This window comes from Carassius auratus, unplaced genomic scaffold (genome assembly GCF_003368295.1).
Source record: "Carassius auratus strain Wakin unplaced genomic scaffold, ASM336829v1 scaf_tig00025755, whole genome shotgun sequence".
NCBI lineage: Eukaryota > Metazoa > Chordata > Actinopteri > Cypriniformes > Cyprinidae > Carassius > Carassius auratus.
In genome coordinates this window covers 5,528-33,448 of record NW_020525454.1, presented here as the reverse complement: position 1 = coordinate 33,448, position 27,921 = coordinate 5,528, and the positions used below count along the sequence as shown (strand labels likewise).

General features: G+C 36.2%; 1 protein-coding gene across 1 annotated transcript; it reads right to left on the bottom strand.

Annotated features, from left to right (window-relative positions):
- Window positions 1–2,429: 2,429 nt before the first annotated feature.
- On the bottom strand, window positions 2,430–23,674 carry LOC113078454 (spermatogenesis-associated protein 17-like). Its single transcript, XM_026250768.1, has 4 exons — window positions 23,405–23,674; window positions 20,775–20,923; window positions 16,586–16,721; window positions 2,430–2,709 (listed from the first exon to the last, which is right to left on the bottom strand). Exons 1-4 carry the CDS (start codon window positions 23,543–23,545, stop codon window positions 2,629–2,631), a joined length of 507 nt encoding a protein of 168 aa, XP_026106553.1. The 5' UTR covers window positions 23,546–23,674; the 3' UTR covers window positions 2,430–2,628.
- Between the last annotated feature and the right edge of the window lie 4,247 nt (window positions 23,675–27,921).

Sequence of the window (27,921 nt, the reverse complement as noted above, 5' to 3'; positions counted from 1 at the left end):
ATTATTTACTGATCCGTATATTGTTCAAAACCCAAATGACTTCTGTGGAAGATATTTTGAAGAATGTTGGTAATCAAATATTGGAAGTCAATGTGAAAAATTTTGAGTCAATGTTTGGTAAATGTATGTAAATTCTTGGGTGTAGTATCCCTTTATAATTGTATCCCATTTGCATGCGGTGTCATCTCCATTATAATTACAAAGAAAAATTAGGAGGGTGGCAGAATGAGAGAGATCTGCTAGATTTTGAAGTGAGTTGAGAAGCTGGGGTGGACAGACAGGTAGGAGGCCAGCCAGCGCGGGCAGTGAGCCTGCAACTCTGACACGTCCTGCTGTGGCTCAGCGGTGAACTAAGACAGCCCATCACTTCACTGTCAGCACTCTGACCCCCTCTCTCTCTCTCGCCGGCTCCCCCGCACAACCAAGCTATTGGCTTTGAAACCAAGTAGAAGGACCCCCCACCCTTCGTGCCTGGACCCCCTCTCTTCTGTGTGAGTGATGGTCTGAATGATGACTCTGACCCCAAACCCCGGACCGACCCAGAGTCTCACCACCAGCCTCACACAGTCATTCTCTCAAAGCCAGAAAGAATGAATGATAGCTCAGGTTCTTTAGAAAAAACTCCTGCCAGTTTTACAGCATACAGTCATGATGAATGTCACAAGTAATTCACAAACAAGATTTGTTTTTTTGTTAAAGAAGCTGCTGTTTCTCTCTTTTTTTTCTTTTCTTGTGAATTAAATTCAGAGTTATCCCCAGCTGACAAATTATGTATGGCACCTTTGGTGCAGGTTTGAAAAAAAAAAAAAAAAAAAACGTCATTTGCATTGTTTTGAAATAAGAAAATTGCCGGATACTTTAAAGTAGTGATTTAATGGAAGTAGCACAAAAAATGTGCATCAAACAAAAAGGAAAATGCATGCATGAATTGTTAAATTACGTTAATAAAGTTAAATAACATACATTTTGTATTTGGTCATGTTTTTAGAAAAACATTTATACAATTTTAAATTTAATTTATAGTCTTTTAAAACTAATCCACTTAAATTTAATTCACTACTTTAAAGAATCTAATTATAGAACCTGCATATTGTATATGTGAAAATTGCACTTTTTTATATCTTCTGTAAAAATAGATCTGGACATGCTGCTGAAGAACAGTAGTATAACTAAGAATCTAATATATCCACAAAATGTAAAAATCATGTTTCATATCTATTACACCCTTTTAGCCAGGGAAAAAGTTTTCCCAGAGACAGGAATATGAAGACAAGACTTTTTCATATTTTCCCTGTCTCTACTCATTAGCAAGCTTTACCGCTCCTCTTCATTCTTTCCCTCCTCAGTGGCGTATCCTCTCTCTTGCATATGGCTTCACTCTATGAAGAGGACTTCCCGCCGTCAGCGTGCCTCATTCTCTTCGGTGCATGTTGGCTGGGCTCCATGGTGGAGTTGAAGCCAAGACCTGTCTAGATAGCCCATCAAAAAGCACTCTACGTGAGCCCACACTCAGAGATCTGGGGCTTCTGTGAAGTTCTTCATTACTGTAACTCTCATTATTTCATTATCTAAAAAAAGATTGGCAAACTACATGTATTTACAAATCATGCTATGATAGTATTGTGAAAACTGAGAATAATGTATTTGAAATACTTAAAAAAATGCCACATCTAGTATGTTGTTTTTAGCCAGGTGCTACATCATCAGCTAATAATCTGATTGAAAGCTTTTCCATGAACCATCACAAAGGCCATCTCTTCAGCACATCAGCTCTGGGATGTTGTCTAACACCCACATGTCCGGTAGCCATAAGCAGGGTGCTGCTTTCCCAACATGGGGTCAAACTTAGCGTTAAAACAGGGAGTAATCAGATCAGCCAACTAGGGCTTTTTCTAATCGCCGTGATGGAAAAGCATGTTTTTTTTTTTTTTTTTCAGAGGCAGGAGTCAGCAGCAGGGTGAGTTATTATGAAGTGATGGACTACCTCAGACCAGGAGCAATCAAAGAGATAGCCCTTGCATCTCCAAATTACTGCTACCCATGCCTCAGATTCATCAACAGGGTGCTGGTAGCGATGCAGGCTAGGATATGCTTCGTACAGTTGTAGGCCCTCACACACACATTTTCACACAATAGGACGAAGCACTCCGAATTATTTGTGGAAATGAAACCTCTGTAGCAGAAGACTGGATAAGTGCCTTCACCTTTTCCCACTCACTGAAATTAAATGACATTTATTTTCTGTGGCAACAATGCATGGGAAATGTTTCAAAACGCGATGCAATGAGGTGATTGATGGAAGTGATGCAAGAATCTGCGTGTGACATCAGTAAATGCGTAAACTAATGGAGGAATTTCATTAGTCTCTTCTCCAGGATCAAAATCATTGCTATTAAAGAATTCTTTCATCAACACTGCTGATACTGAGTGCAAAAAGCAATTGTGCGTAATACAAATAGCATGTAATTATGCTAAGAGGACGAGATGTTTTTACTCTGAATGCGGCATCGAATGTTTTCTTCACCTCATCTCACCTTCGCACTTTCTGAACCAGACAAACAAATGATGCATGATTGGATATTTAATTTCATTTATTTATTGATTCTGTCAGTTTTCCACTCGGCTATCTCATACAATATTACCAGCGTCGGAGTACAGTCGTCCAAACTTGTCAAAGACGTGGCAGGTAGTGAAGACTGTCTTGAAGGGCTGAAATGATAAGCACATTGATTGGATGTCAGCAGTTTGAAAAACTGTTTTACACTCAGCAGAGATGAGGCAATTATTATAGTTTTTTCCATTTAGCACACACACAGACACACGTTATTACTCAGAGTTCTCAGTTATGTCGAAGTATCAAGTATGTCTCTTTAAAACCTTTTAAGAATAAGTTTTTGGGTCCGTAAGATGTTATTTATGTATTTAAAGAAATGAATACTTTTATTCAACAGGGATACATTCAATTTTTCAAAAGTGACCGAAAGAGAATACAAATGTTCCAGAAGATTTATTATTTATTTTAAATAAATACTACTTAATGAGGGTCTATGGACCCTTCTCCCGAAATAAATCTAACACCCCAGAAAAGCAGAACAGGCCCTGGTTCCATAGCTACCAATGCTGATATCATTGGTCTCATTGTTCATAGGAATCCAGGCAGAGCACAACTCAAAATTCATTTACCCTTAGGAAATTAGTTCACAGGAAAACCTTACTTTGAATCAACACACATTTCCTTCAGGTTATTATCTATATGGTACAACTACTCATTCATGTAATCTTACATATCCCATGTTTGGTCTCTATGAATTAATCTTCTGATGATCTGATTGAGAGTGTATATTATATGTTTATACCTATGCAACATAGTAGTGTTCTAAGAACCTTTAGTAGTTTGTACGTGAATCTTCTCAGACCTTAAAGGCCTCACATCAGTGACCTGCCTTCAGTTTGCGTTTCTTTTAGATCCTAAGAGGATGAGGTAGAACTCTCTTGGACCACTAAGCCTTCAGCCTTGACTATCCATTCACTAGAGATCCTAGGATCTCAGCTGATGCCTCTCTTAGCTATTTTTCACTTTCCACTTGGAAGAAACTCCCAATCACCATTAAGTCAGAAAATCTTTGGAATTCATCACTCTTCAAACTCGGAAGAAGGTGATTGCAACTCCTACAGACCGAAACTCCAAACCATCAAGACTTTCATTCCCGATGCTCGTTCCAGGCCAAGGCGATGCAAGTACCATACATTTGCCAAACTAAACAAAGTGTTAGTATAAGCTATAGGCCACGTTATAAATGGTGCTGATGGTTTTACTCAGAATACTGAGGCCCTGCTACTGGCAAGAGCAGCTTCCAAATCCTTAGTACTCATCTTGCTGGATCTGTCTGCTGCTTTTGACACAGTTAATCACCAGATTCTACTGTCCACCCTCAGAAACATGGGCATCTCTGGAACCGCACTCCTGTGGTTTAAGTCCTACCTTTCAGATAGATGCTTCAGGGTGTCTTGGAGGGGTGAGGTTTCTAAGTCACAACTTCTTGCTACTGGGGTTCCTCAAGGCTCAGTACTTGGACCACTTCTCTTCTCCATCTACATGACGTCAGCATGGCTTTTCCTATCACTGCTATGCTGATGATACTCAACTCTACTTCTCATTCCAACCAGATGATCCAGCGGTAGCTGCTCGCATTGCAGCCTGTCTGAGTGACATTTCTAGCTGGATGAATGACCATCACCTTCAGCTCAACCTTACTAATACAGAACTGCTTGAGGTTCCAGCTAACCCATCGTTTCATCACAACTACTCTATACAGGTGGGTTTGTCAATCATACCTCCTTCCAGGACAGCCAGAAACCTAGGAGTTGTGATCGATCATCGGTTAAGCTTCACAGACCATATTGCTACAACGACCCGGTCCTGCAGATTTGCCTCATACAACATTAGGAAGATTAGACCCTTCCTGTCAGAACAACCCCATACAACTTCTTGTCCAAGCTCTTGTTCTCTCCAGACTGGACTATTGTAATGCTCTCCTGGCAGGCCTTTCTGCATGTACTATCAAGCCTCTGCAACTGATCCAGAATGCAGCAGCGAGGGTTTGTCTTCAATTTACCAAAAAAGCGCATGTTACTCCTCTCCTTGTCAGGTAACACTGGCTACCAGTAGCCGCTCGCATCAAATTCAAGATACTGATGCTTGCCTACAAGACGACCACTGGCACGGCAACAATATACCTAACCTCACTAGTTTAAATTTATGCGCCCTCCAGAAGCTTGCATTCTGCAAGTGAATGACATCTTATGGTGCCATCCCAAAGAGGTTCAACATCCCTCTCACTGACCTTTCCCTGGACTGTGCCCAGCTGGTGGAATGACCTCCCAATCTCAATTAGAACAGCTGAGTCTTTACACATTTTCAAAAAACATCTAAAGACTCATCTTTTTCGCCAGCACTTGACCTACAAACACTAGCACTTACCTTTTCTTGCGTATCCTATCCTTGGGTTCTGAGAGAGATAGCTACGGGTTCTGTGGTAGACTAACTGAGACTTGTCATGGCACTTGTATACTGTTGTTGTTCTCTCGTTTGTCTGATTGCTTCTATTGTTCTCATTTGTAAGTCGCTTTGTAGAAAAGCATCTGTTAAATGATTAAATGTAAATGGGTGGCCAGTACATCACGCCAATCCACGCCACGCCAATCATTTCATTTCCTAATGCACTTAACATTTATTAAAACTTAGTGTGTCTATTATAAAGTTTTACAGTATGTACACAAAAAAATGTTGGCTTATTTTTTTTACGCAAATGCTGGATTCAGCCTGTTGGGTCATTTTATTTGGTTATTTTTACTGTTCTGTAAATTGTATTATTCTGCGCAATGCGACATACTGTAATGACGAGGTCTCAGTCAGTTGCATCAGCAGCGGTTGCTTTGTTTGATGAAAATGCCTTGCTAAAAAAAAAAGTTAATCATGGCATCTTTCAGCTACGAGTGTAACACGAGGCGGCAGTATGAAGTTTTTCCACTTCCCTTCCACTTCCGGCAGCCCTAAATCGTCTCCGATTTTGACGACACACCAATTAGCATTATTTAGGTAAAAAGAAATAACAAAGAACGGCTGAATACATGTAAATTAAAATGCTACTTTTAAATGTAATTTTTTTTGTTTAAATATATGTGATATTATTGCTGTTGCCTCTAGTAATTCTGTGTGTGGTTTTTAATCCAATACATTTTAAGCCAGCAAAATAATAATTTATAAACAATGGTTGACTTAAATAAAACATCCCAGCATGTCGGATAAAAACATTTAACCCAACCACCTGGGTCAAAATAACCCAGCATGTATTCTGTCTAATATTTACCCAGTGCTGGGTTGCCAAATAACCCAAGATGAGTTGTTTTTAACCCAGTATTGTTTAGAGTGTACTAAAAGTTTAATCATTTCAGTTCCCCAACTGTGCAATATATGACTACAAAATATAAGCTACAAGCAAAACTAATAATGTATCTCTGATTTATTTCCACTTAGATCTATAATTAGGAGTTAAAAGGTGTTTAAAATGGCTACACGCAGAAAGAAAGACTATCGTTCTCTCTCTGCTCCCTAACTTAGCATTGGATCTTCTTCACTGCTGTAATACATTCTCCCAGTCAGCCAGCTAATGATGAATACATGAGCCACAACAATTCCTGCCCTCTTTTTCTGCAGCACTGCACAAAATATCTGCGTCAGATATTTTTAGTTGGACTGGATTCAGCTTTTGCTAGTGGCCTAGTTGCTGCAGCAGCTACACAGGCTGTCTTAAAGCATCTCTCCAAGCACACTGGCTCTCAGTGACCCCCCCTAGAGGCTGACCTGGTCTAAAACACGCCACCTTCGTCTCCACAACCGCTTAATATGAGAGCCTGTGAGGAGCGTTGCTGGAGTTGAAATGGAAATAACAGCTGAAGTAAGAATTGGATGAGGAAAGGGAGGTTGGGAGGAAGGCGGTTTAATTATATATTTCATTTTTTAAGACTGAAAAAAAAGCAGAAGTTGAGCAAGGACAAACTAATGTCATAGACTGGGGCGCTGACTGTTTCCCTCTGGCAGGCATGCATGTGATCCCTCTGTCAGTCAGCGTACGCCACCATGACAATCATCTGTGTGTCTTGGCCTCAGGAAATGCTGCAGCTAGCTGTCCTTGTAAACAGCACCCACACTAACTCTAACAACTGCACAAGAAATGCAAAAGGATATTGTATAAGTAGAATGTTCACTATATGAAAAAAAAATCATTTTTTAAAAAATGTGATTATTGCAAAAACTTTGATTGTTGTTCCAAAACAAGGATTTGTTTTACACTCATAATTAGATGACTAATGACTGATGCCAGTCGGTGTAGATTGCTACAGTATGTATGAACTGAACTAGTTAATAGGGGGTTGAGAGACTAGTTGAGTTCGCAATTGCAGTGGCAAAGGGCAGAGGAAGAAGCAAATACATAAAAACAAAGAAGAGGAGGTAATCAGAGATAGATTGTGAATGACAGAACTCATTCTCATGGACAGAGGTGAAACTAGGGCATCAGAAACATTGCAGAAACTCTCATTTGTACTGACATACACTGAAAAATAAGCGCGTTACATAATATAGATCATATTAAGATTGTCAAATGTTTTAATTGTCTTATAATGTTATGCTGCAAAATTATAAATATATAAATATATATATAGTATATACAGACTTGTATTTAAGCTACAAGAGTTTATTTATGAATTTATTTTAGTATTAGTTATTATTTGTTATTTTTTTGTGTTATTATTTTTTTTTTTCGCCAAATAATTTTATTGATGCATTGTATATTCTACGGTTTTATTTATAAATGAACTAATGAATAATTAATAAAATAATTAATAATGACTGAATGTAGCAAAATTATAAATATTTATAAAAATCATAAATTATATTGACTTATTTAAGCTACAACAATTAATTATTTATAAATGTATTATTTATTTGTGATTTTTTTTTTTTTAAATCCAGAATATGTATGTGTGTATGTGTTCTTTTAAATAATTTATTAATACATATTATATTAATTCTACAATTTTATATGAATTTTAGTTACACATGAATTAATGGTTAAATAAAAATGAATAAATTGATAAATGAATGAATTCTGCAAAATTAAAACATAAAATATACATTTACTATAACTATACATGCTATAACAATTTATTATTTATGAATTTATATCATTATTATTATTTGTGTTTTTATTTTATAAAGGATATGTGTGTGTTTTAATTCAAACTATTTTATTAATACGTATTACATTATTTTTGATAATTTTATATTAATTTGATTTATAAATGAATTAATCATTTAATAATAATGAATTGATTGAATGAATTAAAAATGAATGAAATGATAAATTAATAAACGATTTAACAACAACAACATTAAACATTTTATATCTTGTTATATATGACATATTTATTCTTTCTACAGTCAAATATTGAATGTTTCAGAGTTCAAGCATCTGTTCATAACCGACTATAACAAATGTCCTTAATTGGAGTCAGCCAGACACGTTTCTAAAGTGCCCTCAGTCCTTTTGAATGTATAAAATGAATCTCTCCTCTAGCTGATGTTCTTATTTGTCACGTCAACCTGTTCTCTTAAAATAGCCGTAGCCCATGTTCTTTGTTATCTTTCACCTCAGAGTGTGTTTCATTTAACAGCTACATAACAGCAGTGGAACAACAGAAGACTTCAGATAAGCACTCAGGGCACTTAAGACACTTTTTAGCCCATCGAACCCATATTTTAACCAAGCATTTGTTGCCTCTCCCTCCAACATTACCCAATAAAAACAGTCAAGGGATAAAAAATATGAGATTGATTTATTTGCTCCAATGTTCTTCAGAATGAAGCTTTTCTATTTTTTCCCCCTCACAACTGAAACCAATTAGCACAGCTAGCACTTGTAGTGCAGAAGGTAGGTCAGCCCGGAGTAATAAAAAAGTATTGACTTTTCTCTGACTGTAAGCAGACTGAAAGGGGTGCCGCGGCCTTGTCGTACATGAAAAGAGCTCCATTAATTTCACTTATTTCAAGAAGGGCCCCTGTCAAGTCCTAATGTGTCCAATGCACTTTTCGCATTCATACACGCTGACATCTTAGCTGGGCCTCAGCCGAAATGAGTTTACATTATTTTAGCTAGTGAGAAGTTGACGGCGTAATTCCCTCTGCACAGCTCTATACGGGCCGGCAGGGAAATGGCAGAGGACTCTTTCATACGTGGCTACTCCTGACTCACTCTAAAGGGAACTGAGAGTAGCCTTTACACTTTTGAATGGCCAAATGCACATTAAAGTATTTGTTGTTGTTTGTGGACTAATACAATTTTTGGTAACGTAAAAATGCTGATTCTGCACAAATATAAAAAATGTTGCACTAAGATTTTATATTATAAAGAGCTTATGTTCCCAAAAGCACATTTGATATGTGCTTATCCAAAAAAAAATGGTCTACAAAAACATCAATAAAAAAAAAAAGCTTTTTATGCTATATTATAATCAGCACAATTTGACATGACAGTGTATAATTATATCGCCTTAATCAAACGCTTGATGAAATGTGCATTTCATAAACCTAACATAGTTTTATTTATTTTTTTCACTGAAAAAGACTTTTGAAAAACCAGAAGCCACTTGCAAAAAAAAAAAAAAAAAAGAAACCGCAATGACAACATTAATTACAATAGGTTTTAAAGATGGTGGGATGAAAAAAAGAAACATTAAAAATAAATCCATGACTGATAGCTTCACATGGTTTCAGGCAATAAGCAATATTATGCAAATATTTATGAGTAAGTAAAACAAATCTATTTTAATATTCCTGTGATGGCAAAGCTGAATTTTCAGCAGCCATTACTTTAGTCAGTGTCATATATATATATATATATATATATATATATATATATATATATATATATATATATATATATATATATATAAATATTAAGGCCGGGACTCGATTAAAAAAATTAATCTAATTAATTAGAGGCTTTGTAATTAATTAATCGAAATTAATCGCATTTATTCGCATATAAATATTTGACCTGAGAACAGTGAGAAGTAATTTTTTTCACATGGATTTATTGTATACCATTGAATAATGACTGAATACATAAGCTTAAGCAACAAAATAGTTTATTTTTGTTCAACCAAGTCTAGCAGACCAGTGCAATTTTTGCCATGAAGTGTAGCAATAGCATATTTAGAAACAATTTAGAAATAGTACATTTCAGAAATTCAGGAAGCTTATAGGTGCTGGAACCTTCTGTAAAGTGTTTTTTTAAGTAAAACACAATACTGTCAATTACATTCAGAACATTGGAAACCTTGACTATTAGAAAACATCTCTCTGTTGCTTCAGAGGTCATACAAAGTCCAACCCTCAATAACCTTGGCCAAAACAATAAAGAGTTCAACATAAACTGCCAGTTGCACCAACAAAATAATACATAGTTCAACATAAAGTGTAAAGTCCACGCTAGCTGCGAAACGTTCCGCGGTGCAAAAATAAGTTATTAAAAATGCGGGAATTTTTTTTCTGTAATGAATTAATCTTAATTAACGCATTATTTTTTGTGTAATTAATTAATCTCAATTAACGCGTTAAAGTCCCGGCCCTAATATATATATATATAATTATTATTATTATTATTATTATTTTTTGTGGACCGCATTTAAAAAAACACTAAACCATTACGAATCAATATATTTTATTGGGTTTCATTTCAACATCTTGCAGAGGGGATGTAAGGACTGTCTAATTATTTGAGGGTATGCAAACATTTTTTTCAGTAAGCAAACATTTCTGTGGATAATCATTCTTATCTAAATCCTTAATTTACATTCTTGCACTATTCAGAATGCTTCGGATTTGACAATTAAGTCACTGAAAATCATAAACTTGATGTAATCAGGTTATTTCAGGTGACAAGACCCTAATATGGCTCTCAGTCAACCAACACACACTCTCACACACAGGCAATTTCAGCAAGATTAACTGGCAATACCAGAATGCTGCAGTTTCCACACAATTATGTAATGTTGTGTGGCTAAAGTAATCCTTCTGTCTCAATTGAAGAGACCTAGTGCATGGCATTTAAATGAGATTTCTGTTGAACAGCAACAGGTCTCATGTAACACAGATCCCTGTCCTTGGAAGCTATCGTACAGTAACACTGATTTCAATTCATGCTATGCAGAAACTTCAACAGCTTTCAAAAGCCTTCAATAGCTGCATGAGCCATAGCACAGATGAAATTCAGAAGGGTCTGTTTTTATTGTCAAAATGACAGAGGAAATCAGTTCATATTTGTGTAACATGCATAGAAGAAAGCACAGATGGAGGAAACGGTGTAAAAGAGCTGGGGGTCAGGAAAGTACTTTTGACTTTTGGAGGCTTTTCTCACTCTGCCCTACAATACAATGTTCATTTGCATTGTGTTTTTTCTAAAGCTAGGTGCAAACTAAAATAAACAGAGAAAATATTACACAAATAAAAATGATTATTACAAAATATAAAATCATTGCAATGCATATTTCTTTAAAATAGCCTTTAAAAAAGATCATAATCATTGTATGTCTCAAATATGAATAGATATCTTATATCTCACAATATGATTTTATATTCCACAATAGCAAGAAATTAAGTCATATTATATATTATGCATTTGCCGTTCAAAAGTTTGGGTTTGGTAACTTAAGTCATCTGTGATTGACATTATGAAATTATCCTTTCTGTTGAAGGATGATGTTAAATTTCTTAATGTTTAAGGCAAAGGCCATTTCAAATCAATCATGATGCATTATATTTATTTACTATTTATATGAATGACTATAAAAAAGGAAACGCTGACATAATAGAAGGTGGTGTAAAGTTAATTGATACATATTTAAGAAAAAAAGTGAGAGGCATGTCAGCCGAATTGTTTATTGCGTGGCAAATGAAGAGGCCGAGGGATTTTATATCCCTATAAAATGGATATAGTGAATCACCCAGAGGCGCTTGGTCACTAATGTAGTCCGGTCTGGAATATGAGCGTGTGCGTGCGTGTGTGTGTGTGTGTGTGTGTGTGTGTGCGCGCATGTAATAGAAACACTCACATGCCATTTCCTATCCTGGAGTCAAAGCAGGTTGTCCTACTTTTATATCACTTATTTATTGCTCATTATGAATATCATTCGCATTTAAACACACCTCATATATCACACACATCAAGGTGATGCATTATTCCACCAGTGATTAACAAGAGCAGCCACTAACAAAGCATCATTTTAGGCTAAATATTCCAGTTGCCTACAACAATAAAAAAAAAATAAAAAAAAATCTGCTCTGGCTGTGCTTAGAGGCGATATTCGGCGGGGGGACAATGGAGATTGGAGGTCTAGCAAAGGGAGTTTGGAAAAGCAATTACTGAAGCAACATTAAAATAGAAGAGAGAGAAAATAAATGTAGGCCCAGGCTGTGCTGGTATTCTGGCACTAAGATATATCAGTTTGAAAACATGATTGATGAAAGTCTAATGCAAGACGATGGAGAGGCTTTTGCACTGAGGCAATGCACTTTATTAGCCACCATAATTAGCCCTGGTGGTTCAATTTGTTCGAATGGGTGGTGATGATGCAAAAATCAGAACGCAGGGCTGGCTATCCAGCGGCCGGCGTACAGCCTGATGAAGGGTCATCTTTGTCAAGGGGCTATGAACTAATGCATTAATTACAGAGGAGAGGGAAAAGCGTGGATCCTGTGCCTCTCTGTCTGTCTGCATCACTTCTGATCCACAACTGGCCTGACAACACACCGCTGTGGACGTCAGTCACTTCATATCTGAAACAGCTCAAATCACTGGAATACCGCCCTACTCTGATTCCATTTAAGGGTGTTTCTTCTGCTACAAAAACTTGTGGAAATATAGAAATTAAACTCTCTTAAAACACACTTTTTACTGACTGGTGAATTTAATTAGTTTCCTAACAATGCCCAACAGTGTGTAAATTGTACTTGCACCACAGCATTTTTTTTTTTTTTTTTTTATCTTAAATGTCATTAGATTTTGAGGTGGAAATTACATTAAGCATTTTTGGACCTCACTGACTTATTTAGCTATCAATTTAAGTTTCCTAAACACAATTAAATAGTATTTCTTTTTTTTTGTATAATTGAGAAATTACTTATATATTCAAATAATCTGCTCACAAGTGAAATCAACAGATTTTTCTTGGTTTTATATTTAATCTAAAGCATTCTCTTTATGGACACAGTTGCAAAGTGCGCTTAACTTTTGATAAAAACAATTATTTTAAAACTGTATAATAACAAACTTGTTGAAAATGACAACTAAGGGACAGTCAATTTTTTTCAACTGATCTATTCAAGGGAAAAAAGGGCTTCACGTAATAAAAATGTAAATATTTTACGTTTATTTGACACTTTTTAGTTTATCTTTAAAAATTATATATATAGGTTTGTATTTCGATTAAATAATATATATCAATAACAGTTAGTTTTGTGCCTAAGAAACTGCCTTAAATGGAAGAGGAAAAACGACAGACGATACAGATTTTACGTTTATATCCAAAACAGTAAAGATCTCATTTGTACAGGAAAAATTTTGTTTCTAATAGACTTCAATCTTAAAAGAAAATATAGGACCTCAAAAGAGCTGCATAAAAAAGATCTAGATTCAAATATCAGAGGCAAAGTTCATTAGTTATGTATCTGAGCATGTCTGAAGCCTCTGTAATCCTCCCTGCATCACTTCCTTTTATCTCCACAATTGAGATAAATCACCAAGCACTGCTTTCAGGTTAAGACATGTTAATCTGGGAAATAACACATCTCAAGGTGTGGGTCCTATGAGGGGTGGGATGAACAAATGAATGGAGAAGAAAGGAAAAAGAGAATGGGTATAATTAAATCAGAGATGCACTTGGAAATTACCATATCCATCATTATCTTCATGCGAGTCAATGCAAAGGAAAAAAAGTGAGGGGCTTAGGAGATTTATAAAAAAAAAAGGTTTGCATGCAATGTATTTCTCATTGGTGACCGTCAAAGGTAGGCAAACGTGGAACATTCATCAAGCCACAGACAAATGACACTGGGTAACTAGTTAGACAGTGTAATAAGTGCCATCTAATTTCCTCTTTAAAATCAATTTATATTTCAAAGCTTTGGATCGTCATCAAGGGACGAAGCTTTTCCTGTGAGAAATTAGAGATGTGAAAAATGTACCCAACACAAAATACCTTTTTCAGGCATTTTCCACATTACATTTTCATAGAAAAATGTATGAAAATAAGAAATGTTTATCTATTATAAAAAAAAAAGAAAATATATATATATATATATATATATACACACACACACACACACACATATATATTAGATTTTAATATACTTTACATATCTATTTACCTCTACTATTGTATTTACTACAATAAAATATTTTTTACATACATAACAAAAAATCTTAATAAATAAAATTATATAAGGTACACAAAGGCAGGCAGTATCTTGTTATATAAGACAGAGATGCATATTCTAACTGCAGTTTGCATAAATCTAATATCCAAATCAAAGCCATCTAAAGTGGCGTCATCATAACGTGTGTAATTCTCACGGGATCATCAGTGCCTCTGGTGTCTGGGTCTCTGTCTGACCCGGGTTAAATGGAGGGCATCTTTTGGAGTACATTACTCTCTTAGAAGTCTAATGCATTTTGATTAATCAAAAACAGCTCTGCAGTCGCACTCTCCAGAGAAAGATTTAAATAAATATATAAGCAAACAAAATAATTAGACAAGCAAAACGTACCCTGCACCCCCCAGTGATAGAGGAATGGATGGGCTCCTTGATGATGAGGTGGGAGAGAATGAGCGAGTTCTTCCAGATAACTCATCCGAATAGTGTTGAGGGGAAAGAATAATCCATTCAAAGCAGAACTGCTGTGTGTTCATTGCATGAGCTAGCTGCATTAATTATAGACACTGAGGCAGCTTTGCTAAGGGTTAATGAGCCTGGCATGTGCTAACAGATCAAACGCAAGAATGCCATGGACAATATTGGTTACTGCTTCATGCCTGTTCATATGAAACCTCGAGTGTTGAAAAAGGGTAACACTTTACAATAAGGTTCATTAGTTAACATTAGTTAACTACTTTATTTAACATGAACTATTTAACATGAACTAAGAATGAATTATAAATCTACAGGATTTATTAATATAAGCTAACGTTAATTTCAGCATTTACTAATGCATTAATAAAATCAAAAGTAGTGCTTTACAACATTAGTTAATGCACTGTGAATTAACTTGAACTAACAACGAACAACTATGTTCATTAACTAACATGAACAAACATGAATAAATACTGTAATAAATGTATTGTTCATTGTTAGTTATACATTAACTAACATTAACTAATGGAACCTTATTGTAAAGAGTTACCAAAAAAGTAATGGGGCCTTTATTTCTTGAAATTGTGAGATTACCTATCAGTAAATATATGAAAAAAAAAATATATATATATATGTATATATATTATATAAAATCTAAAAAAAAAATCACAGTAAATATATGTATCAGAATATAAACTGATGTAATCTTTCACAATATGATTTTATATTTCACAATAGGAATGTATATTTATTATGCTTTTAACATGCAAAAGTTTGTGGTCTGTAAGATTTTATTTATTTATTTGTATTTTATCAAATTCTCGTTTCTTTGAATTTTGTGACATACATTTTTTTGAATTACTGTGTTCTATTTTAATTTAATTTAAAATGTAATTTCACTAAACAGTATTTACTCCAGTATTCAGTGTCACAAGAAATCATTTTAATATGCAAATAAACCAAACCATTCTAATGTGCTGATTTGGTGCTCAAGAAACATTTATCATCATCAATGTTGAAAAGGGTTCTAATGTTTAATAATTTTCTGGAAACCATGATTCTTTTTTTTCTTTGATGAATAGAAAGAACAGCATTTATTTGAAATACTAGTCTTTTGTAACATCATTAATGACTTTCAATTAACTTTTTGATACATTTAATGCATCCTTGCATTTTTAATGTATATTACAAAATTGTATCGATCTCAAACTTTGAACCGTTTGAACAGTAGCGTATGTAATACAGTGGTAAAGCTCTTCAGGGTAGGGAATCACCCCTGAGGCTGAGGGTTTGCCTCCTGTTTAGCTATGGATCAGTGATAATCCTTAATATGGTGTCCTCTGCCACATCAATTATGTTGATCATAGGCACGCTCGTTATGCTGAGTCTTCATTACTGTCAGACGGTGTGAGCACAAGCCTCAGACCTTCACAGTATAAATCAAGACACACTGGGCTACTTTCCAAAAGAATCACAGAGAAACACGCACCACGTCTTTTAACTTGTGACGTATTACGGAATGGCATAGATATGGTGAAGCTAGACCAAGAACTTTGAGTGTCTGATGTATTCAGGGAATGACCTGATGAATTCTGTTCCCTCTAAAAAAAAAAAAAAAAGTCCAACATTATATGCCATACAGATAACAATTAAAACGCAGAGCGGAACTGAGCTGCCACATCTAATATCAGCCAAGCATACATGAGCGGTGTCAGCAGTAGGGGCTCTCTTATTTATTTCATTCCGGAGGAGGTATTTCCGGGCAATTGCGCTGGATGCATAGGGTAGTGCCTGCTGGTAAGAGCCAATAAAGAACTCTCATCCATGAACGGCCTTCAGCAGAGACACAGTCAATTACCTAATGTGAGGACTTTTTGTGGTGGTGGGGCTTTCTCCTCATTTACTTGTGGGTATTTATTAAATTGCTGTCAAATTTGACAAATTTGCGACGCTCAACAGGGAGGTTGTTTTGGTGGGGGTGCATGGGTTTAGAATGAACATCGGTCGGTCCCCCTCCCACTACCATCACAGATCCCATATCCCGCTTCCCGAATCATGCCAGCACACAGAATGGGTTTTGGCAGGTCTACATGTGCATGCTAGCGAAACATGTACCTTTTTCCCCTTGAGGTACTCTTTGTGCTCCTCCCGGAAGTGCTTGGTCCCATATGCCACCTGTTCAAAGGGGGTGGAGGTACGCATCATGCCCTCGTACTGCTTATTTCGGCTTGTGTTTGAAAATGGAAGAAAACTGTGGAGAAGAACACAGAAATAGGAATTAAGATATACTTCATAAGCTAATATACAATGAATATTGAAAAAAAAAAACACACACTACTGTTCAGAAGTGTGGGTCAGCAAGACTTTTTTGTTTGAAAGAAGTCTCTTATTCTCACAAAGGCTGCATTTATTTAAAAAAAATACAGTAACATCTGTGATTTTTTGAAATATTATTGCACTTTCAAATAACTGTTTTATATTTTAATATATTTTAAAATGTAATTTATTCCTGTGATGGCAAAGATGAGTTAATATCAGTCTTCAGTGTCACACAATCCCTCAGAATCATTCTAATATACTGATTTGAAACATTCCTTTTTATCATCACTGTTGAAAGTGATCGTGATGCTTAATATTTATGTGCAAACTGTGATAGACTTTATTTTAATGTCTAATTATCTCTATTAACAAACAATTAACTAAGACTATTGCATCAATAAACACCTAATTGGCTGCTTATTAATAGTAATGTAAATGTTTGGTTTAGGTATTGGGTAGGATTAAGTGTGTATAATATAGTCATGCAGAATATGTGCTTTATAAGTTCTAATAAAAAAACATTATGTCAATAAACTGCATGCTAATAAGCTAGTTAATAATGAGAATTGGTCCCTTAAAAAGTAAAAGTATACATTTACTGACCAAAAATTGACATTTCCAACATTAGTCTTTTTAGCCTTTATGCATGAAAAAGGAGAGCTTAATCTCAGTGTCGGCCTAATTACTGGCGTCTGGTCTTGGCTAACGTGCCTGCTAAGAGCTAACATTCAGCTTTTTTCACAACACAGCACATGCTACTTATGCATCACCACGTCGCCTCATCCTTCCCTCACAGGCACTTTTCATTCTAGTCCAGATCATTTCCAAACCCAAATCGCTTCTTAATCGTTGTGATGTCTTGAGGTTGTTTCTGCACATGCGGCGTGTTTGCTGGGCACACATTCAGTGCAAATAGCGGTTACTTAGGAAAAATGCCAGATGTTAATTACAGGGAGGTTGATTTTGTAAATTGTACCCAAGACACTTTGCCTGGAGGAAGATTTATCCAGTGCGGTACAAGAGGTGTCTGTGCGAGGCTGGGTAAACGTCCGCTGGGCATTGGCTTGGCTTGTCACAAAACAAACAAACAACCAACAACCTTGGCATTTCTGTGAACACAATCTGAAAAAAAAGATTTTTTATTCCCAATGCTTGTTGTGTCTGTTCCCTTTTTTGATGATGAAACCAGAGGTACAGGTGAAGCCCTGTCCTCTTTCATGAAATCAAAAAATGTAACCATAATCGCTCCGCCTGGAAAAGCAAGAGTTGCACAAATACGGTGCAGAACTGGCACATATTCAGAGTAAACAAACCAAAAAACAGATGGGATCGTTAGATCAAAGATTTTGTCTCATATTTCTGCATTGATACTTTCTGAAACATCTGTTTAGGAAAAGATAATAATAATATTGGCTGGGCCAACTGAAGTGAAACTTTCTGGCAGAACTGGAGTTTGTTCGACACTCTCTTTAGTCATTTCCTTCCTGAACGAGATCATTATTTATCAGAGGGCCTCTCCTGTCATGTATGTACCACATAAGCAATAATGCTTGGTAAAGCTTTGATGGTGCAAGGCAAAAAAGGGGGTGACATCAAACACCGTGCTGGCCCTTTAAATAATGGCCCAATCTCCCATAGACATCCTTATCCACTAGAGACACAAGCCTCCCTACAAGACAGATTACAGTGCAACCCATGCTAATGTGCACATGGGACGGACATCACCGAGCAAAAATTAATGTGGCCCCAATGTCCCAGAATACACAACGCTTCTGCTGCTTGCCGGCTGTTTCACTTACTGCTTTCATTGCCACTGAATTGCATTTTAATAGGGTAGTTTTTATTCATTGAAAGCCATTAAGGAAAGTTTGACTTTTCGCAGGGGATCTTTTGGCAGTGCAGACCAATGCCCAGTGACAACACCCTAGGAGGCCACCAAAACAGGAAAAGGGGGAGTGTTTGAGGAAGTAGAGAGAAAGAACAGAGAAGAGGAAGAGGGAGAGAAAAAAGAAAAATATGTAAGCCAGCTTGTTGGGTGACATTGGTTTTTAAAAAGAACAGCATTAAGGACTAATTAATTAATTAATAAGAAATTATAAATAAGAGAAAAACTTATATATATAAATCATTCCTTAGATATTATTAAACTTTTTTTTTACTTATTTATTTTAAATAAATCATTCATTTGAATTGTTTGTGCAACCTAATTTAGCCTTGTCAATTCACTAACATTAACACATTTTTTCTGACTTTAATAAAATAAGTTTATTTAGTGGATTTACCACATGAAACATAAGTGTACCTGGCAAAATATAAAAAAATGTAGTTCTCAATGTTTAAAAAAAGTATAGAAAATATATTTTTTATTAAAATACACTTCACAGTCCAACTACTTATTCCTTGTCAAACTATAAGCCGACTAGTTTAGTTCACTATGGAGCTGTTTGTTTTTTCTAAATAATGGTAATCCATCTCAGCATTATCTGCATCGGAGGCTGAGGAGACATCACTAGGACTGAAATTAAGCTGGTGGTGAAAAGAAAAAAAAAAGAGAATAGCAACATTTCGGTAGCTCTTTGAAACATTCCGGAGGAAATTAGCAGGAAATGATAGTGGGATCCTGGATCAAAAAGACTCTAATCATGCTTCGCCATGCCCTGCAGACACCACATGTATAATACGATTTGCACAGTAACCACCTCTCCTATTACAGCCTGTTTGGGGTATTCTGTGTTAATGGGGTTAGCTAATTTACTGTTTAAAGTTGGAGCAAGTAGAAAAAAAAAATTAAACATGATTAAAAAACACTGCACATTGAGCTAGTAATTAAAATAAAACGGAAGGGTTTTAAAACCAGAGATGCCACTGTTCAAGTAACGTTGTGAAAAATGCTCTTATGATAATCCACTGCAATAATTATATATTCAGAGAAGACGGCTAACAATGTCTCTGCTATGATGAAATGAAACACAGTGTAGGGCTATTGATAGTCAAAAAAGCTGTATTTTTGGCCAGAGTTGCTGTTGTCTGTTAACTTATTTAGGAACTAACCCCACTTGAGATTTTACCATCTGTTTCGAACTTTGAGAAAAGAAATGTGGGGCTTCTCTTGTTGTGTGATTAATGTGCATCTAGACAATGTCATATATAAAGACCAAGCACTCTAAACAATTTACACAAACTTAAAAATATTATTCTACATTCATATTAACATCTAAAGTGGCCTCAAAATGTATTTGGACAGTTAATTTCACAAAAAAAATGTAAATGAACAGTAAGCCTTCTTGATAATGCAGTGTAAATGTACTGTACAGATAAGATAAGGTGTACAGTGGCTCCAGAAAGTACTTATTCAGTACCATTCACACATTTTTAAATTTGGCTTAAAGGCATAACTGTTGAAACAAATTGACTAACGAAAATTCTGTCATTATTTACTCACCTTCATGTTGTTCCAAACATGTATTACTTTCTTTTTTTTCTGCGGAACACAAAATATGATGTTTTGAGGAATGTTTCAACAGTTCGTTTTCATATAATGAAAGATGGTGTTGTTTAAGCATCACTGACTTTCACTGTAAAAAAAAAAAAAAAAAAAATATATATATATATATATATATATATATATATATATATATTATATATATATATATATATATATATCTAACCTTTCAATTATCTTTTGTGTTCCGCAGAAGAAAAATAAGTACATCCAGGATATAAAAGAAAAGAGGGTGTTTAAATGATGACTGAATTTACATTTTTCCCTTTAAATATGTATGAATGCCACACCATAAGTGTCCAAATACTTTCTGGATCATATTGAGATCTTGTACAGTGATTTTACACTTCATTATTAAGTAGGTTCTGCTACAGAATATGTTTCATTGATTGTATTCAGCTCCAAATCAATACATACATGCATTTCACACAATCTCTAGTGCGGGGATGTGTACATGCGAGTGCTTGTGTGTGTGTAACTTACGCCTGGTCGATGACACAAGTCCTCCACTCCTGCCGTTTGAGCTCCTCTCTGGCCTCCTCCAGGGCAGTGATGGATGTGGCCACGCGCAGGCTTGGCTCCAGGGGCCGATGCCGCTGCTGCTGCACCTCCAGAGGTGGGCGAAAGGGGCCCTGACAGGTACGGGGGATAAGGTAAATGTTTTATTGCCCAGACCCGCCTGCCTCATTATTGATGAGGCCCCTGTGGACGGCCAGCTGGACCTTCGAAAGCCCCAGTCTTTTCATCTAAGACATTAACACACCTGACCAGTGCTGATAATGATACCCCGACCATATAGTGAAGGGCCTGAAGAAGCAGAGGTGGTAGAGACTTCAAGTAATCAAATCTACATGCCAATATAGAATAGTCGTGTCAATAATAGTCTTTTTATTTTGGGGAAATATTTACGTAATTTAATTCTTTTTTTTTTATTTGCTTTTTAGAAATGTCAAACACTTGATTGAATCAATCATTAAACTCATTTGCAAAGAAATCTGGTTTACATTGGCGTATATAATGCATATATGATTCCTCATTACTAACAGATTTTTAATAACTGATTGATCTACAGTATGTGTTCTCAATCGTGTAACATTAGATTGCATTTCTGAAGTTTAGGCTTGCATATGGTCTATAAATAAAGTCTGACTTGACCTCTTAACCACATCACCAAACCACTATAGATAAAAAGTAACACCTTTATATATACCTTGGATTTAAATGGAAATACATTTGCATAGGAATATGGTAATCAAACAATACCATGGTACTTGTCCAGAATGAACGACATTACCATGTTATCTCATTTCTTTTAGACAGATACCATGGTTCTGTACCACAAGCCTCAGTTATTCTTAACATAAAAACCCAACATGTTGACACACAAGCTTTCAGATGTGTTTAGTTGAACAGAAAGTTTTCCTTCTGAACTGGCACAAACACACTTGTGTCATGGCTCCACATGCATAACTTATTGTCTTGGTTACTCTTAGTTTAAATGTGACCTTCAGACATTGTTGCTTTTAATTCATGCTGGCGCAACATTCTCTGCCCTTGATACTATCAAGACCAGATCAGCACCTGACACTGACCAATCCCCTTACTTCCCCTAACAATACACATAATCAATCTATCACTCGCAGATGCTTATCACACAGGGAGAGATGCTCCACCTCAGACCACAAATAATTGGGAGAGAGAGCGAGAGAAAGAGGGTGGGTGCTTATTCGGGGGTCTTTGTAAGGGCAAAATGTAGATAAATAATGCATCTTCATCTATTGCACATTGTGTGAAAGATGTGGCAGTTTTTTTTTTATAATGAATTCCCAATAACTCGGCCCAGCTGGGGTGAAAAGCCAGCCCAGGGAGAAGAACTTGGGCTCTAATAAAAAGAAATGACTCACGCTTCATTTCTGCTCACTTATGTTTTACATTAATAGAAACCAATAATAAGAACCAGTTACCATAAAAGTCATGGACCGTAAATAACACAAATGGCAAATACATATCATCAAATCTCCCTCACAGCTGGACAAGATGACATGCTAGATTTAGAAGTACTTAAAGATATTCTTTATCGGGGCACCTTTACATGTTGCGCTATTCCCTTGCTGAGAGTCCCTTAATGGGATCCATGGAATGAAGGGGCTTGGGTTGACAGGAGTGCTTATCACCGGCTATCTGGCTGTCTAAATGCTTTGGTGGTATCCAGGCACGTTAAATGATATTATTCCATTTTTTACGGCAAGTTTTTTTCAAAATGATCTCAGGGTGGCAATAAATCCTGGCTTTAATCATAGTAATCTCAAGATCTCTTTTGTTAATTGTCACCACACTCTGTCATCTTTTTGAGGCCATTTCAGTTGTAGAGTCTAGAGGGACGTCTACAAATACTTCGAGTTGACAAAATATCCCAGTAAGGGGTGGTGAGACATTTGTTATGAATATAAATGCAGATTTTAGTGCAAGTTAGCTAAAAGACAAATAAATGTTCCTATAACAACTTCAACGTCAGCTTTTTGCCAGAATTTTCGGAACAATATAGGCGATATTGCAGCCAAAATAAAAGTTGTCAGTATTTACTGACCCATGTTGATCTAAATTCATATGACTAAGAATGTTTTAGTAGAACGTCCTTATGATAATAGAGCACTGGAGCCATCAAACATTCCATGAACTGTATATTCCAAGTTTTATAAAGTCATGAGAATTGAGCTTGAGAATCAGTTAGTTATGATTCATGAACAAATCCTTCAGAACAGTTTTGTAAACTGGATCTACTGATACATCGAATCTGACTCATTAAAAACATTTGCTCATGAATAAGACATCGCTACTCATTAAAACAACAAGGACAGCTTGCACAGAGGTCAAGATTTTCAGTAAATAACAATAATTATGTTGTATGACTTTAGAAGCCTTGGAATAAGCACACAAGCCATACTGATTGCTTTTTTGATTATTTTTCATCTCTTTTTAAAGATTAAAAGTAGTCTTGTATTCCACTAAAGAGCAGTATACATTTTAGGAACAAGATAAGGAACAGAAAATGAAGACAATTGAATTATTTTGTATTTTTTTCATTAACTATTCCTTTAAGGGCAATGTCTCACCTGTGGTTTTTTGTGAATGGGTGGTAGTGGCTCCCGTTTTGGCATCAGGTAAGAGAGCTCAGGGGTTATATTAGGGGTCTTCCTCTCTTTAGGAGCCGATCGCACTAGAAGCGGCTTCACTTTTCTCAGCCTCAGCTCCATCTCATCAGGTTCTGCTCTGAACGGTGAATTGAAAACACCTGGACACTAAGATAAGCACAAACACAACAATCAAGCAAGGTGAACAAAACAATGTTATGCTTCCGTTGGCATAATGAAGAGAAAGTCTGTTTCTCTAAATGGCTGCCCTTAAACGTCGCAGAGCACACCTCCAAACACATCCTCATGCCCTCTTTAATAACACATTTGCTAGCAATGGACTGGTAACAGCTTCCATTGTACCGCTCATCATAGGTATCCATGCAAAGCCTACAGCAAAACACATTTAGCTTTCGGGAAAAGGAGCCCACTTTATTCGGTCGACCACAGCAAAACAATTATACTTGTCACCTCCCCTGAATGGACACACATCCATCACTCTGGCATGTGTCATGTCTGCTGGCGTACATGTCTGCTAGCTAACTATGAGCTGTCTGATCTTACCGTAGCACTTCGGTGGTTCTTGGTTTGGCCTGAGGAATAACAGCTAGAATAATTAGTCTCTAATCAGACGATTCCTCATATGTGCTTAATTAGCAATGGGAGTTTTTTAAGCTTTATTGCTATATATGCTAATAACTGTTACAGGTAATATTATTCAGTAAGGCTCTTGCACCCGTTTGGATAGTGTAGCTTTGGGTGTCACGTGGTGGGGGGTACACCACAAACTCCCAACTTGCCTCGGACTTACAGGAAAAGAGCAATGATGTTGACCCTCGTACCGAGGAACTACATCTATGTCAGCGCAGCCACTTTTGTCCAGCGGAATTTTCTCTGGTTAACGATGAACCATGGGAGACCCATCCATTTTACGGAGACAAGGTCAGACTGTGGGAACACAAGTTGCCCAGCGCTGAGACAGAGAGAGTGAGAAAGAGTAAAGCAGGGAGGGGGAAAGAGAGAATGAGAAAACTCGGAAGAGAGTTAAACCTTTCCTGCACTGACAAGCACTTAAGTCTGAGTTTGAGTTTTGTGGTTTAAAGGACTGTCCTGTTTTGGATGTATTGTCAGTAATGAATAATGTGCATGTTTGGGGTTTTAATTGATTAAACGTGACATTTAAGACAAATTCTGTTCCTTTGAACTTTCTATTTATTAAAGAACCCTAAAAAAAGTAGCACGGGTTCCAGAAATATAGTAAGCAGCAACAACTGCATTAAAAATTGATTATATTTATAAATGGCTTTTAAGCAACAGCCTGTTAAAAGGATGTTTTAAGGACCACATGACCTAGAAGACTGGAGTTATGGCTGCTGAAAATTCAGCTTTGCTATGACAGCAATAAATTACTTTTAAAATGTAATTGTATAAATTTATTATACAGTATAATGCACATATGTTCATTGTACATCCCTGTGTATCTTAATATTTAAGACTACAGTTTACTTTCATGCACATTATTTTGTGTTCTATATTTAATTCTACAGTATACATCTTTTTTATATTTTATTCTTATATTTTTATTGTTTACTTTTATATAATTCTTTCATAGCTATATTTATGTTTCTTTTCATCTGTGTTGTATTCTTTAATAATTGCACTGTCCATGGAGGGGACCTGACTCACATTTCACTGCTGGTTATATATGCTCTATATAATTGTGTATGTGATGAATAAGAATCTTGAATCTTATATAAATAAAATATTTGTAAAACAGAAAACAGTTCATAGACTTTTAAAAATGTTACTAACCCGGAAATTTAAATGATAATATCCCAGTTACCATTTCTAACTAATCATAATCATTTAAAGCATTGTTTTAACACATATTCAATTATAAAATGTGTATCTGATCATTAGTCATTTTTTTCCATTATAAATGTTTTTCTTGTAGTCCACGGTCCCTTTCCCTTGTTGAATAACCTGGTGCTATGTATTATATTTACAAAATACTTTTGTCAAATAAAAATATTAAATGTAATTTATATATATATATATATATATATATATATATATATATATATATATATATCCCACACACCCTTCTTTTTCTCCTTATCTCCCTCTAAAGCATCTTTTAACTAGCATGTGGTCCCTTGCATCTGTTGTCCATTAGCCTTTAGCTGATGTGCATTACTTCCTGGTTTCTCTCCTCAGACTGCAGGCAGCTGGCAGTAATGTCCTCTTGCCCTGTTCGCAGAACTAAGTGTCCAGTGACCAGAGCAGAAACGTGGGCATGAGCGGTGTGGCCACAAGAGGTTGTGATGACAATAAAAGCAATATAGGAGAGGCCACAAAATGAAATATCTGCTCCCCACTCACTGCTGCTGAATCAACAACGGCCAGAGCACTTCATCATAATTATCAAGACACATTATAGCTAGAGGGATTTCTAAAAAGAACACACACACACACACACACACACGCATACCTACTTAACCACAATGTGAGGACGTATGACTGGAAACCCTACCTTTAGGGACACCCCTTTCTGAAGGGTCTAGAGACTAAAGAAAGATATGACTGCACTTCTGGAGAATCTGTCATCACAAATATCACTTGATTTTATCAATAAAAGCCTTCCTTAAAGACCTGACATTTTACCTTCACTTTAGGGACATTATTTTATATGTCGCTTTTGGGGACATTAAACACAAACTCTGATCAAGTCATACTTTGAGGACCATGGTGATACACAAACTCTGGTTAAGGTATACTTTCAGGACATTGTTGAGATGGTATATATTATTTATCCTAAGAAGACAGAAGTAGAATATTACAATTCAAAGTTCCAATACTGGACAGTGAAATCAAGCTAGTGCAAAGATACAGGTGTGAGAGAGTAAACTGGGTTTCTTCTTTTCAGCAAGATCACTGTAAATGGGTAGCCTACATGTTTTGTCTGATTTGTAGCTTGAGATCAAGTGCCTTTGGCTGCTCAGTTGGGGAATGACAATTAACATTCAGAAATGTTATTGACTTGACTGATTGACTATCAGAAGCAAAAGATGAACAGAATTGAGCTGAATAATAACCCTATTTTCTTTAATTTCAACTGCAAAACAGCTCTACATTAGTCATTTCATAATTGTTGACATTTGCAAGTTATTTTATGTGTGTGAAGCTCCTTTGAAACCATCTGTATTGTATAATGCGCTATAGAAATAAAACTGACTTCACTTCATTGCAGAGAACCTTTCACTGACCGAATCTGCATCCCTCTAGTTAATTTAGCATCGACTGTAAACTAATCATTATCACAAAAACATCTTAAGGAGTTTTCCTCACCAGAGTCATCTTTGGCTACACACTGGGGTTTTAAGACATTAGGCATGTTCCTCTGTAAAGTGTAGTAATTGTCAAAAAAACTCTATACAAATAAAAATAGTGATACACACTCCGATTAAATGACCCTTTGGGGACTCTAGCGACACACACACACTCCGATTAAATGACCCTTTGGGGACTCTAGTGACACACACACACTCCGATTAAATGACTCTTTGGGGACTCTAGCGACACACACACACTCCGATTAAATGACCCTTTGGGGACTCTAGTGACACACACACACTCCGATTAAATGACTCTTTGGGGACTCTAGTGACACACACACACTCCGATTAAATGACTCTTTGGGGACTCGAGTGACACACACACTCCGATTAAATGACTCTTTGGGGACTCGAGTGACACACACACTCCGATTAAATGACTCTTTAATATTAACAGTCTTGGACACATTGTGTTGAAAGTGCACATTGCAGTTAATGACAGAACTTCAAAAAAAATGTTTTTAAAGAACAACAATGAAAAATCAATTAACTTGGAGGTGGGAATGATTCTCAGTGCCCAACTATCCTCTGTACTTCCTCCATCCACCCTTCTTCAAAATCTCTCTACTTCCTCCTTTACATTCTCTCCTCCCTCTTTAACTCTACTCCTCCCTCTTCACTCCTCCCTCTCTTTATCCTCTTTATCTCTACTCCTCCCTCTTCACTCCTCCCTCTCTTTATCCTCTTTAACTCTACTCCTCACTCTTTTTACCCGCTTTACTCCTCCCTCTCTTTATCCTCTTTACATTTACTGCCTCTATTCCTCCCTTATATTAGCTGTGCTGGACATGGGCTGTGCTGGATGTAACCGATTGGTGAGAGTTGCCGTTGCAGATGAGAGAAGCTGAAAACTGAGATTGTGATGTCAGACACTTTCTGCTTCCTGTAGTGATGCTCAGGCTAAGTTGCATACTTTACTACAGCTGGAAGTGGAATAAACGCATTATTTTCCAAATACAGATTAATTCAGAGACATTTTCATTCAATACATGCACTAATGTTTGTACAAGAATAAAGTTCAAAATAAGCCTAAATACCAGTGAAGTTGGGGTCTATCGCAACTATGTGAAAAGAGCTTTTACTGTTATAAAGAACAGATGTGAT